At 32.4% G+C, this 15540-nt stretch overlaps 2 protein-coding genes and 1 long non-coding RNA gene across 3 annotated transcripts; 2 read left to right on the forward strand and 1 right to left on the reverse strand.

Moving 5' to 3' along the window:
- Positions 1-1382: 1382 nt before the first annotated feature.
- Positions 1383-8625, reverse strand: LOC104647582 (uncharacterized). The gene is made up of 3 exons (XR_741668.4): positions 8486-8625; positions 7403-7517; positions 1383-3045 (listed from the first exon to the last, which is right to left on the reverse strand). It is a non-coding gene; the product is annotated as an uncharacterized lncRNA (long non-coding RNA).
- Positions 8626-10160: 1535 nt separating this feature from the next.
- LOC544102 (histone H3 variant H3.3) lies at positions 10161-11806 on the forward strand. Its single transcript, NM_001247289.2, is given in 5 exon segments — positions 10161-10227; positions 10814-10885; positions 10976-11052; positions 11178-11268; positions 11379-11806. Coding segments are annotated over 4 exon segments (411 nt in total). The 5' UTR covers positions 10161-10227; the 3' UTR covers positions 11550-11806.
- A 494-nt stretch (positions 11807-12300) lies between these two features.
- LOC101258069 (WEB family protein At5g16730, chloroplastic-like) lies at positions 12301-15013 on the forward strand. Its single transcript, XM_019213827.2, has 2 exons — positions 12301-12546; positions 12959-15013. The coding sequence occupies exon 2, from the start codon at positions 12972-12974 to the stop codon at positions 14664-14666; it is 1695 nt and encodes a 564-aa protein (XP_019069372.2). The 5' UTR covers positions 12301-12546; positions 12959-12971; the 3' UTR covers positions 14667-15013.
- Positions 15014-15540: the final 527 nt, after the last annotated feature.

Here is a 15540-nt window from a genome sequence, read left to right on the forward strand (position 1 = left end):
TTAGAAATATTCTTTTTTTATTTATTTTATTATACTTCTTCAATTCTTTAATTTTGTTATCTTCTTCCCCAATTTTTTCAAAGAACATATTATCCTTTCTCTAAAGATCCATTCATTTCACTCATTTTTTCCCTCGTCTTATTGCTTCCCTTTGTTCCTTTTTCTTGTTTCGCTCTTATTTTTTTCAAAATAGTAATAATTGTAAACCTCTTTGATAACATTGTTCCTTTTGTTAAAAAAAAATAAAATATGTAATACTTTAGCATGTTAATAAAGAAACTTATTCAATTTGTATTATAGAATTTCATTGCCTTCAACGTAATGGTGTTCCGCTTCATAATTGTTGTAATTTTGAAAAGGAAATTGTAGATTGGAGGTGATTACTAATTTTTAATTTATAATTTTTAGCAATTTTATTTTTGATTTAACAACAATTTAATAATATTAATGATGAAGATGGTAAAATAATAGTGACGTGATGAAGACTATCCGAAAAATTAAAAAAAATGACAGTACTTGGAGAATTTGGTTATGAAGAAGAAGAAAGAGAATGAAGAAATAGAACAGAGTAGGGTAATGAAGAAGAAGAAGAAAAAGAAAAAGAAAAAGAAAATGAAAATGAAAATGAAATTAATAAAATAAGAAAAATTAAAATTAAAATTAATACGTGACAGATTGTAATTGGTGCGTGATTGCACTTCTCTTCTTGCAATTGAGGTTGGTTAAAAAATGGGGTATTTAAAACACTTTAAAAGTATTTAAGGTGGTATTAGGACCCCTGTAAAGTTGAAGTGTTTTTTAAAAAATAGATCTTACTTTGATGGGGTAATTATGTATTTTCTCCCTTTTCAAAATAAATAAATAAATAAATAAATAAATAAATATATATATATATATATAATTGATACATAAGTGGTGTATATTTTATGATTCTTTTGTATTGGAACAAAATTAACTCAATGCCCAAATATCCACACCGAATATAAATTGATTTGTCTCACGACATTTTGGCTCCAACTCATATACTACTTTATGGGCTAGCAACTCAATTCTTCAAATACAGTATTATATATTTCTGGTAAGTTGCCTACGTCAAAGTGCCAAATTTTTCATAGACATGAGCTCTCGCGGAAAAACAAATCATTACTAAGCTTTCTTTGTTTGTTTATTTTAAAATCAAATTATTAATAAGCTTTCTTTGTTTATTTATTTTGAAAAATGTGACCCCATTTGTTTTATCTTATTCCTTGTATTAACTTCTTTTTTCTTTTGGGTTGAAAAGATAAAGACTTGTATTACTTTAGATAGATAATTGGTACATGAAAATCAAAAGATTATTTTAATATGTATTATACAAGATAGGTTTAGTACCATACTAGTAAGGATAGGCCCGGACAACGCCCGGGCCCAACATAAATAATGTATTTTTTGTAAATTTTCAATAGTTCTTACAACATGTTATATTCAATGATGTGCAATTGAATGTGACGCTAAGATGCATAAAATTTTAATGTCTTTGTGATTGGAAAGACTTGTTAGATTCATAAATAGGATATAAAGTGAGTGTTGCTCCAACTATTTGAATGAAGCTGCACATATGGTCCTATATATTTGAAGGTGTAGGTGTAGGTTTGCAACGTCTCTCTGTTTTTTCCACAATTAGTGCTCGTGTTAGTAGTATATGAAGATGTATTAGCGCGAGTTAGATCTATATATTCCTTCAACATCTGCAAGGGAAAGACATAATAAATATTGAATAAGTCGAAAGTAGTTACTCAAAATGTTTGAAGAACATCATCATTAAATTCAAACAATAGTATGAAAGAATTAACAACACAATGTATGAATTTTAATTCAAATCCCATATAACTGAAGACTATTTAGCAATCTTGATTCATGGAAAGTTCCCATATTCCATGACATTCAGAGATTCTTTCGCGATTATCTACTAAAATATCACTAGTATTTACCAAATATGCCATCACCATAATTCTATTTTTGTCTAAATTGCAGAGTAGATGAGTTCCCATATTCGATATTTCATTAAACAGTTTTTCAGGGGCTTGGTTTGTATATGAATACAATAATTCTATATGCGATAAATATGAAAACCTTCTTCATCACGCACTCGGGCATAAATAAGTATTGCATTTTTTGAATTGCAACACTGCTAATATTGCTGCACCACTACTAAAATTGGTAGTTTATGAATGACTGGAAAATAAAAAGGGTAACAACTTTTTTGCCTGACAGAAATTTGCAATTATGATACCTTGTAAAGGTAGAGCAGAAGCTTAATTATGTCAGGACAAACAAAAAAGGGAGCAAACACACACACAAATATATAAGTAGAAGTGGGAAGAGTGGAATACCTTCTGCATTTTAGAGCTAGAGTTTGGGTTCATTGAAATGTTATTTTCCTCTCTAGGCCGCTCACCGGTGGATTCAATTTTATTTAGAAGTTGTAATATGAGTAGAGGGACTTCTTGTAAAAAAAAAAGAAATTGAATCTTTCAAGTTCACAATACATTAGATCTATGAAGTGAGAAATTTTGAGAGTACAACCTTTTTCTAAACGAAGGGATAATGAAGGCACACTGTTCGTCATTGCAGTAAGTTCATTTGTCTTTTATCGAAAACAAAGACCAATCAGCTCCAACGATTTAAGTTGGAACTCTAAAATTCATAACAGTTTTGTCATAGTGTTCCAACAGGAAGGTAGGAAAATTGGTGAAAGCTATGAAAGCTAGACCAATTAATTTATATCTGAAGTAGCAAGAATAAGGTTATTAATGACCAAAATTAAACACAAGCAGAAATATATAAAGGCTAGCTGGAGGAAATTATAGATTAAGGACAAATCTAAACGAGATATTATCTGAAATCAATGAATGAAGTAGAAGAAGAGGGGTAAGTAGTGGAGAAAGTGTGAGGAATAAACTTTTTCACGCCTCAATTACTCTTTATAGAGCCTCCTTCAGTGTCCCATATGAAGTTTACGTGAGACTTCATTGAAATTGATTTCAACTGGATGTTGTCATGGTCCTGTAAGTAAATAGGCAATAACACATGATAAAGTAGATAGAAAAGATGAAGGTTAATGAGATAGTTTGGAGAGATAATGTCAGCCATGTTTAACCGTCAAAGCAATTCATAATGATTGTTGCCCATACAAAAGCCAATTATACTATAACAAAGGAAAACATGAGCAAGTACAGAATTGAGGTGAATAGATTGTAACAAAACTGGATAAAGTCTCCAGCAAGTATATATTAATTGTAATCCCAAGTATCAATCATCTTATGCAAAACATGAAATGAAAGGGCTGCAAAAATATTCAACTTCACACTTTTAAATCTTAGTTATATAAAGAAATCAGCTACCAAAATCATACTGAAACGTAAGATAAAATGAGGGTTGTCTTAAAGTAAAACTATATAGAAACTACTAAACAACTAATGTAAAGTCAAATAGGTACAAACTTGTCACTATTTTGTTACAAATGTAATTCTCCAAGAAAACTATTAATGAAAAACATCAGTCAGCATATATCACTATATAACATATACTAATATCAAAGCTCTTACTTCAGTCAAGGTTTCACAGTTACTTCAATGATTGTGCAAAATAACATAGGTAAGTCACTCAGTAAATTAAAGCTCCTTCGGAAAGGAACAAACTCGGAGGAGAAGAAGTTGTTTAACACAATTGAGTTGAAGACCAATTAGAAAAGACTTTGCAACACAAGGAATTCACACAACATTCTCTCTGTGGGCAATCAGCTTAGTGATCACGCCATCATGCTTTTATACCTCTGGCAGGGTATATTGGATCCTCTTGATGGGGCGTGTACATCTCCATATTTAGCTCATGTGGTTTTATTATCAGTTATTAGTAGCTCCCACAGATCAGTCAGACTCTAATGCATTGACCATATTTACAGTTCAGTTATTATTCAGTCTCAATATGTTATAAATTTGGTCATTGCATCCAGTTAGCTCAAAATTCAGTATATCATGTTCAGATTATTATACTTTCATTTATGCTTGTTTAGTTATGTTTTATTTCAACTTTATTCTATCCTACATGCTTAGTAGCTTCAAGTACTGACGCATACGTGCACTACATCTTCTCATGATATAGATATAGGTTCAGGTTCTCAGCATCCAGATAACGCTTAGATCGATTTTTGATTTCTAGTTCATCAAAATCAGTAGTGATTTCTCATTCTCCGAGGACAATAGTCATGAGTTCATTTTAGTATTTTAGTCATTTAGTTTCAGTTTTTGCTAGACTTAGCTGGGGTTTGTCCCAGCATTTCTAGTTAGTTCGAGGCTTATTTGAGACATAGTTAGTTTCAATTTAGTATTGAGTTAATAACTTCTTTGTATTAAACTCACTGTTTTCAAATATCTCAGTTATAAAATATGGGTATTCCCCATCTTTTTCAGTTTAAATTATGACTTAGCTTTCGTATTCAATTTATTATATTTAGTATGCTCATGATCATGTCCGCAGTGTTAGCTTGGGATCACTTGTGGTCCTAGGTTCCGAGTGCGGCATCAAAAGTGGAGAGTCCGCAACTAAGGTGATCTATTTTATATGATTTCTTTTTCATTTCCTTATCTCCCTTCCGGCTTCATCCATATGTAGTCTCAAATTTAATTAGCTTATCTTTGTGATAGACTTATGGTCCGTCTTTATCGGTAACAAGAAACATGTGACTATATTAACAGTGAGATATTCTAGAGGTGACCAACTAATAACTAGAAAATACAAGAAATTCAAGAAATTAAAATATAGCATGACCATAATTTAAATGGGAAAGGAGTGTCTGAAAGCTAAGGGGAGTTGTAGAAGATTTTATGTGGATTTTGTACTACAAATGGCAGCATGTCTTATTTGTGATTAAATTCCTTTGTAACTACAGTTGAAAAGGTGCTTCTAAATCAGTAACATATATCATTTTCTTCGATAACATTCTTATTATAGAAATGTTGTAAAACTTCAACACTATCTTTAACGCTCAACATTTCACAGGCAAGTACTGATTTGAAGAAGTGATTGATTGAAAGAACAATCAAGCAAATTATTTTATCACATTCTTCATCCTCTACAACTCAATAATGAGTCTATGTTTATATTTTGTTGCTTTGGCATTAGTACATGTAGTTCTCACACTTAAATACACTCATTTGTTTGTTGTGAATTATTCAATTTGAGACTACCACATTTAAAATATCTTTGGCTTGAAATTTTGATAATTGAAAGTGAGAGGCTGTAATCTACTCCTACAGATTACACATTTACTTATTAGCTAAAAAAAGTCCCAACCTCTAAGAAAATTCAGGTGAAAAAAGATAACCTGACTATACCCTGAAAAAAGAAATTTGGCAGGACAATTAGCTCCTAAGACCTAAGAACTGTAACAGTAGCAACAAAAATTAGCTCCTAAGACCTAACAACTGTAAGCTTTGTCATAAAAATTAATTTTCTTAATTTCTAAATTCATGACAATAACATCGATAAATTAACACAAAAATGGCAAGAGATTCAAGGAAATAGTGGCAAGAGATTGAAGGGTCACCAGAGACAAATAAAAGTCGATCCATCTGGAGAAGAAACAAAAGTGAAACCAAAACCAACACACAGTTGCATACGAATAAAGCGACAACCAGGTTGAGAGATAGATAGAGGCAGATGGCTTAAGAATTCAACACATGTCAAACATGGTTAATGGCAAAACTACCCTGAAAAAAGAGTTGACAGGACAACGGCCAGCTGCTTCCTTGGCCACTTCTACATATAGATATAAACCCCTACTATTTTACATGAATTTCACAAACTTGTGAACATCAGGCATGACATAAAAGTTAGAAATATAAAGTTGGCAGGAGAACATCCAGCTGCTTCCTTGGCCACTTCTATATATAGATATAAACTCCTACTATTTAACATGAATTTCACAAACTTGTGAACATCAAGCATGATGTAAAAGCTAGAAATATTTCCTAACCTTAACTAATTCTGCAAATATTAACTTTTAGCTCCATGTTGATACTTAGTAAAATAAAAATAAAAGCTCAAGAGCAATCAATCACCACAATTAATTTCTTTTGCATTGGAAAAACTATTTGAAGTTGCCCTCCCTGCAAAGAATATACTATGTGTTCCTTTAACACAAGTGTAGATTAAAAGAAGTTAAAAGAATGTAAAACTGATATTTTTATTACTTAATTGTGCAAAGAAAGTCCGGCTTTCTAACCATGACATCTTTTTCAAACATATGTTATAGTAAAGAGAATAATGATCAATTTGACATTAACAACTCGCAATTGTATCAATGATTGTTGTCTATAGAACAATTGATTAAATAATAGCAGATCACGACTTCACTCTCTTTCTTATTTTTGGGAAAATTCTATCATAGAAGTATCATTTATTTGACAATTATACCTAAGCTATGAAATACACAACAAAACTAGAGGTGACTAAGCTATGAAATTGACAACAAAATAGAATATCATGAATAATTATACAACAGTTACTTTTCTAAAAATGATAGTACGGAATGAAAGAAAAAAATATTGAATACTTGTTTCTTTTTGTGTAATGAGACAAAATACCTACTAATGTCAACGACCAATAACTTGTTAGATAACTGTGGGTAGAGCCAATCATCATTTGTTTTACATACTTTGACTCCGACTTAGTTCTATATTAATTAGTGTAATTTCTAATGAAGAACTCATCTATCAACCAAGAAAACTTCTAAGCGCCTATCCTAAACTTAAACAGTGCCCAACGAACAACATCCTGACACATTAACGTTCCTTAAGATATTTTTTCTTTCAAATGAAAAAATGGTGTTAGACTAATCCTAATAATCATGTGTTTATCCAAAGCGGAGATTAATATCCAGAGAATTGGTTGGAGAAATAAATCATCTTTCATTCTCTTAATTAGATAAGGGGATGCATACTTGAACAGAGAAAGTGTTGATACTAACTTAGGGGTGAAAACATATTTGGACTACTTCAAAATATTTGAAGACATATTTGAAGACTAAACCCATATTTATCATAGAATAACACATTAAGTATTTTTCCTTTTCTAAAGTACTATTAAACTATACTGTCACAAAATCTGAAAAAACATATCTTGTCTACTTTATCAAAGCTTCTTTTTATGTTAGTAATAACATTGTGTTCAACTATTAAATATACAATCAAACATATGATAATCTTGCTACTTGTTTATTCAAAGAAATAGTGGAACAAAAAAACAAACGGCAAAACATGAAAAGTGAATATCAATGAATATATATGTAATACTCAAAACTACATAGTTGATCAAAAGTAAACCACAAAGAATATCCATAAAAAATAATTAATACTAATACCTTGCGTGTTTTGTACAAGACGATAATTGACTACAAAGTGGCCCACATCTTAAGCAGTAGAACCAAAACCATCAAGATCAGATAAATTGACATGCTCCAATATATGCCTTTAGTCCTGATACAAAAATCATGATGCAATCCAAAAAGAAAAATAATAAAGATGCATAATTCACTTGATATAAAGATTTTTGTAAGACAATCTAACTTTTGCACTTATTAATGACAGTAAATATTGAATTCATCAAAGAAAAATAATGCATGTGCAAATCAAGCAGTTAGTAAGGCGCATTTAAAAATCTTAGCCAGAAACTGTATCAAAAGAGAAGGAAACTAAGGTACACATACAAAATTGTGTCTACTTTTAATGTTTATTCACAAAGAATTGAAGTGACCAACAAAAGGAATTCAGAAGAACAAATCAGAGGAAACATGATAGCGAGCAAAAACTAAAATGATTTTAGCTTTGTGTACATACTCTACAGACAAAGTAAAGCAAAACCAAGGGTGAAATTTAATACAGTAAATTTGAGCGGAGAATTGGTAAAGAAATAGAAGTACTGAATAATAGTAAAATTTACCCCAAAAGAAATCTAAGAACTGTATAACACTGATGAATGAGAGAAAATTGGAGCGGAGAATCGGACATAGTAGAATGAGATAACCAATTTTGTTATTAATGTATATCATATTTCATTGGAGCAGAGAATCAAGATAACCAACTTCGTTTATCACATTCAAATAAGTATATAATCGAGACAATCAATTTCATGAACTTCAAGTATCCATATTTGGACCAAAACATAGTAATTGTCAAATCAGTGAGTTTCTAATAAAATTCATTCGATAGCAAATTATAAATCTTTATTGGACCAAAATATTCAAAATAAGAAGAAAATCAAAGTCTGCTATTGCAATTCCATCATAATGAAATGAGTAAAACAAAGGAAGAAGAGAAAATAACACACAATCAAACATGCACCCAAGGATAAGTTGAAACAAAACAATAGTTACACATACATTATTGAATTAATCACACAAACAAAGCAATAAGGTGTTTAAATTTAAGTTCAAAAAGATTGTTACCTGAACTATATTTTGCTCTTTCCTGCATTAGGTAATTTCAACAATGTCAAAGAGCAGATTTATTTATTCCCTGTAAATAAAGAAAACACCCAACATATTAAGAACATTTAATAGTAGTTTCTTTACCATTTCAAGAACTTCATTAGACAACTTCATAAAGAATAGGTTGGAATGAATTGGAGAAGGTGGGAATGAGTTAAATATTGGGAAGAAAGCTGCACCAAGTAACAACACGTGGCTTCATAAAAGAAAAAGCAATTTATGCCTTGAAACTACAAAGATGTCCTTATTTGTGTGCTTCATGGAATTGCACGGTACAACTTTGAAGTCATGTTCGTCCTTTCCAAACTCTCCCTTCTAAATAAGGGGATATTTATCCTATTGCTAGTACTACATATTCTTATACTGTTATTAGTAGTTGTTGATAAGCTTTCACAAATGTTAACTACAAAAAGAAGATGATGATGTTTCAAGAATTGATATTTGTAGCTGATTATAGTTATTTTTTGTAAAGCAACATTTGGAGATCTCAAACAAAAAAGAAAGATTGTTCAAAAATTCTGTACCAAAATGTACTAGTTGATTAGCAATTAAATTTTGTTTCCTGAACACGTGATTACTATTAGATTAAGCAGATGCCTCAAGAGGTCAGATATATTTATTATATTCAATAAAAATAAAGGAACAATTCGAGAGGTCATAGCTTAGTTGGGTGAGAACATTCTTTGCATCAATATTTATATGTAACATTGTTAATTGAAGTCCTAGTAGATCTCCGGTTTCCTTGTTTTTAGATATGACATAGCAATTGGTCTTAAATTTTTGATACAATTTCTAGATATGACATAGCAACTGGTCTTAAACTCTTGTAGAAATATGACGCTCATAATAAAAAACTAAGAGAGGTATAGAAAACACTCCTAAACTTAACGAGAATTTAGGTGTGTATTTTTCCATGTTACAAAATCGAGGATGTAAGTAAATTCATTTAGTCAAGGTAAATAGTGCATATCTCTAATTCAGAAATAAAACTAATAATTAATAAGTACTTTTAATACTTCTAAAAATAATCACGAATCAACAAAATAAATAGTGTGAAATTCAAATCTAACATAGACATGACCATCAACGATTGTCGACTATAAATACTCCTTTATCCTTAACTAGAAATCTCATATCCAAATACTTTAAATACAAAATCATCTTTGTTAGAGAGCCTTTACAGTTTACCCCTCAATATCGAGGCCAGACATCAAATTAAAAAATAAAAATAAAAATCTAATGATGACATCACCAAAAAAAATATTGAAATCAAATAACAACACTTACTCCTAATCACTATAGATTACATAGTATGTGCTTAATAATGCATATTCAATAAATAATTGACTCTTATGTAATGACAATAATTACAACAAAATTCAAAATGCCAAAGCAAAATTATCACTAAGGTCCAATCAAAGTTGAATCCTCAATAATTTCAACCAATGAGAACCAAGTATTAAGGCTTCTCAATCCGGCACACACTCCCAAGTTAAATCTGAACCGTCCAATCACTTTTAGAAAACACAGTTAACATATTTATTAACCGTAGATACTTGATTATAAAAGCACACGTATAGTTATTCTGAACCGTCAGATCCCTTATATATACTCTTTAACCTGCAAATTCAGTAGAATTTTTTTCATTCACAAAATCTAAAGAGGAGAAGAAGAAGAAGGAGTAATAGTTTTTCTGAGAGGTAACTTTTTGGAAGTATTTTGCAGTTTATATTTATGAATTTGTGTTGTTTGTGTTTTTGAAGATCATGATTGATTCTGTGTTTTTTTTTTTTTTGAAATTTTATGGCTAGGGTTTGCTGTAGTAGTAGAATTTAGTGGGAGAAAGCTAGGGTTTTGACTTTTAAGGAATGTTGGTTAGATTAGTTTGATTATTTTGATGGCTCGGTGTTTGCGGTGTTATTTTTAGGGTTTTAGGGAAAAATTCCTTTTTTGCTAAATAAAATAGAATGTTAGTGTTGGGATCGATACATTAGGTGTAAATTCGAATATATTTTGGGGGATTGATTGTTAAAGAAAGAGAATTATATGTATCTCTTCTAATAGCTGTTGTAGTGAAGTGATTTTAGGTTCTGCAAATTTGTATTCTTTGTTAAGGATAAGCTTTTTGAATGGTTGTGTATTTGCTTCATATCATTGTGTTTAGTCTAAAGTTGAAATCTTCCATTAGGATTTTTTCTTAATTTTTGTGAATTGTGGGTATGCGCCTTGATTTTGGCAAAATTGAGTTGCTGTTCTTATGTAAAAATTGTGGTTTGTGGTTTTTAGATGGCTCGTACCAAGCAAACTGCTCGTAAGTCTACAGGAGGAAAGGCTCCCAGGAAACAACTTGCCACTAAGGTGTCTTTGTGTTTTAGTTTTGTTATTGGTTTCTGTTGAACTCCTTTTGTATGTATTATCAGTTTTTGACTTGCTTTGTATGTGTATTAGGCTGCACGTAAGTCTGCTCCTACCACTGGTGGTGTGAAGAAGCCACACAGATACCGACCTGGTACTGTTGCTCTTCGGTAAGTATAGATGGCGTTGTGTGATCCAGTATGTATTGCATATGCTCTCTTTAGTCTTTAAAAGTACATCATTCTTGAACATGCCATTGTGTGAATGTTATTGATTGGGATTTTGCGTTGTGTAGTGAAATCCGCAAGTACCAAAAGAGTACTGAGCTCTTGATCAGGAAGCTTCCATTCCAGAGGCTTGTTCGTGAAATTGCCCAGGACTTCAAGGTAAATTTTCATTCATTCACATCTATTTAGTTCTGAAATTGGTACTGTTATCTTGATGATGACGATGATGGCGATGGATGATTCTTCTTTGTGCATTGGTTTGCTTCCAGACTGATTTGCGTTTCCAGAGTCATGCGGTGCTAGCTCTGCAAGAGGCTGCTGAGGCCTACTTGGTGGGTCTCTTTGAGGACACTAACCTTTGTGCCATTCACGCCAAGCGTGTGACTATCATGCCAAAGGACATTCAGCTTGCCAGGCGAATTAGAGGCGAGCGTGCTTAGTTTGTTTACTGAAGTAGTAGCTTTGTTTGTCGTATTTTAACTCTTTTCTTGTTAGACAAAGACAACTAATGAATTTAGTAGTAGGGTAATGTGCTTCTAAGTTTGTTTTGGTAGCCCGGAATGTGCTGTAGTCTTGTTGCCGTTGTAGACATTTTGTCTAGATTGTCACACCTCTGGTGTTTAACAATGTTCAGTATTTTCATCTAATGGCTAGTCTCCAAGTTGTAGATATTATTGATTTTATATCTACAAATAAAGAACTCTTCTACTACTCTGTTGGCTCTTTGATAGAGCAACTTTTTAAAATGCTAAAGCAGTATTCGAGAAGCAATGAAATCAAACTCTACCATGTCTGTTGTAAGTTAATGGTCAAAACATATTTGAGGTTTTTTCTTTCAGTTTGTTATGCTCATGCCCTAACTATCCATCGTTGAGGGATGTGAAACTCGCAAAGACGTGATATGAAACTTTGACCATTATCTCTTTAAACAACATTATGTTGTCGTACATCTCTTCTAGAATGTCAAATCAGCCAAAAAAAAAAAAAAATTGCTCTAATCTTCCTAACAAACCTCCTTCAACTTCGGACTTCGTCAAAAACCAAACGTTCTCTCCCATAAAAAACAGGGATTTCAACACGTAGCACACAAATGTTTATCTAAATCTTTTGGCCACAATGTCTTGACTCATTTTTATTGGCTCACAATGCTTTTCCTAGTGTTATATGTGTCTACGCTATATATTAATCTTTGAAATTCAGAGGTTTTCTAGGATACAGTTTGTTAAGGTTTTTATGTGGTTTCTTTCTACTTTTTTTTTTTCCCTTGTTTTTTTTTTATATAAGAACGAAGATTTGATCTTTAGAATATTTTTAAAGATTTGTACATTTGGGGTCTATATATTTTGGACACCAAAACCCCCCTTAAAAGTTATAACCATTTATCCTTTATTTTCTTGTTCTTGAAAGAAACCTCATAGATTGGCCATTGTATCCAAGGTATTAATTCTTTCATCCTTCATATTCTTCTATTGTAATTTTTATCTTGGGCTTTATTGTCGTGGTCGTACTTGGACTTTCTTTCTTATCGCGATAGTAGCATTATTCTTGTAGTTTCGGTTATATTGTATTATTCTTTTATCGGTATATATATAGTTCTTTCCTTTGCTGGACTCCTTTTCACATTATTTTGTTGTTGTTAATGCTCTCATTCATGTATTTCTATTTTCAAACTGTCTAATAAAAAATAACCTCTTTATCTCGACGAGGTAGACATTCTACGTTGTTTGGATTATTATATTTGAATATTGTTTTCTCTCTATTGGAAAGTGACTTTTTGGTGTTGCATGAATATTGGCTTTTGTCTAAAACTTTGCAACTTCTCATTATTTGTGAATGTTTTTGCTTGTAGAATTGATCAACAAATGGGAAAATTTGCGGAGGAGGAGGTTAGGCATATGAAAGAGGTAGCTCATGAAGCTCAGGCAATGGATTTACTATGCAATTTCAAGAAAAGGGTTCATGAACTAGAAGCTGAAGTAGCGAATAGACGATTAACGGAGTCCAAAATATTCGATTCGTTGGCCTCACAGACAAGGGAATTTGAGCTAACTAAGATTGAACTTGAAGAATCCAAAGTTGAGATATCTTTACTACATGAAGAGATTGAATCACTACTGGCTTCATCTGAGCAAAATCGCTGGCGTTGTGATGGTTCTTGTAGTGGAAAGATTGCTTTAGAGAAGGAACTTGGATGCCTCAGGTTTGAACTTGGATTAGCGAAGGCGAATTTAGCTATGATCCAAGAAAGAAAGAGGTTTGCTTCATCAAAAGCTAAGGCATTGAGCGATGAGATAAATTTGGTTAGAAATGAACTTCAATTTGCAACTTATGCAGAAGAAAAAAGCCAAAAGGCCTTGGATGATTTAGCGTTAGCGTTGAAAGAGATTGCTGCTGAAGCTTATGAGGCCAAGGAGAAACTCAGTGCTTCTCAATTAGAACTCGAACAAGTTAAAGATGAGGCAGGACAATTGAAACAAATGGTTAGAAACGCGGAGGCTAGATATCAAAAGCTTTTGAATGAGGCGAAAAAGGAAAGTGAACTACATAGAGAAACAGCAGCTGAGCGTATAAAGAAAGCTGAAGAAGAAAAGAAGCTAGCTCAGGATGAGGCTGCTACACTCGCGGAGTCTCTTAAAGCAGCTGAGCGTATCACTAGAGCAGCAAAGAGAGAAGTTTACAAATTAAAGGGCATATTGAAGCAGGCTATAAATGAAGCAGACGCTGCAAAAACTGCAGCTGACCTAGCTAGAGATGAGAACATTCAACTCAAGGATTCTAAAGCTGAAAAGGAGGAATCAGTTCGTGTACTTACTCAAGAGAATGAACGACTTGGGATTAATGAAGTTGCAGCTCAAGAAAAAGTCAAGAAGTTAAAAAGGTTGCTCTCTTCATCAGCACTCAAAACCGAGGATAGGGAGCAAGAAGTGGAGCATTATGAGGATCTCCATATCAAGAACACTTCCAGCAGTGTAAATCTGCAACAAGAACAAGAAAATTTAGAAGCCAAAATCCAAGATGAGAATCTCGAAATGGCCAAGGCACTTGAGGACACAATATTTGAAATAAATGAATCACCAAAATCAGAGCTCCATATATCAAAACAAGTATCTCATCATCGGAGAGCATCCTCGTTTGCCTTCTCAGATGATACAGGAACACTAGAAACAAAAGACTTGAGCATGTCTTTGAGCAAATCTTCGTCATCACTCAATACCAAGGATAAGGAGCAAGAAGAGGAACTCCAAGTTACGAAAAAGCTCAAGTTGCAACAAGAACAAGAAGATTTGAAAGAGAAAATCCAAGATAAGGATCCTGAAAAGGCTGAAACACTTGAGAGGTCAATAATTGAATCACCAAAACCCGAGGCAGATCCCCATACACCAGAAAAGGTTCCTCATCACCGGATAGATTCCTCTTCTTCCTCCTCAGATGATGGAGGATCACCAAAAACTGAAGATTCTGTCAGTGATAGAAGTCCTATCAGGAGGAAAAGAACATTGTTTCGAAAAGTTGGTGATCTCATAAGGAGGAAAAGTTTTCATAAAACCATCCACTGAATAGGCCTTTGTTCTGTATATACATATTGAATATGCTTCATTTTTCTTTATCAGAGAAAACTGTACAAACATGAGTTTAAGTTCTTCCCATTAATAGTGTAAGTTGCTCGGACTCTCTAAAAACGTTGTCACACTCGTGTCAGATCCTCCAAAAATACACCATCTTTGAAGGATTTGACACGCATATGATGACAGTTTGAAGAGTCCGAGTAACATATATCAGGTTAAGTAAGGCTAACATAGTTGCCTAAAAAATAAATTACTGTAATAAATTGCTGTACATAATCAGATTGCATTGATAGCGTAAAGAATTTATAATATCAGTATGTATGAGTTAAAAGTTTAAATCCCTTTGATTACTATCAAAGTCACAAGAAATATTTTAACAAGGATCAATGACAGAGTTAATAAAACTGTACGTACACTCTACCCTCTTCAGAGATCAATATGATCAATTGCTAATCGAATTCTAAACTTGTTGATCCTTGGTTCACAGGTTTTAAGTAATGTACATTGGAGTTGATTATAAGAAGGAAAACATATCTACCTCGTTTAATATTTATGAACGAAAAAAAATGAAACATATTGCATACATCACTATGATATTCAAAATATTAATATCGAACTTTGCCCAAGAAACCAATAGCAAACACAATGGGACTTCTCAGCATCAGTCCAACTCTTGGCTTCAACTCATGGGAAAATTTCGCTATTACCAATGTATGTGTTACACAGCTCAACTTCGTGAAGAAAATCATATGTTCTAGAATAATTCAACATAGCAAATCACCATAGAGAAGGTCATTCTCTGGTGTTTCGTTCTTAAACCAAAAGGGAGTAAGTTCCCAAACTAACGCAGACTCGATTGAGTTTT

The sequence above is a fragment of the Solanum lycopersicum genome, chromosome 5, assembly GCF_036512215.1.
Source record: "Solanum lycopersicum chromosome 5, SLM_r2.1".
NCBI lineage: Eukaryota > Viridiplantae > Streptophyta > Magnoliopsida > Solanales > Solanaceae > Solanum > Solanum lycopersicum.

Excerpts from the sequence above, each read along its gene's own strand:
- LOC101258069 (XM_019213827.2), top strand. The coding sequence starts at position 12,972 with ATGGGAAAATTTGCGGAGGAGGAGGTTAGGCATATGAAAGAGGTAGCT.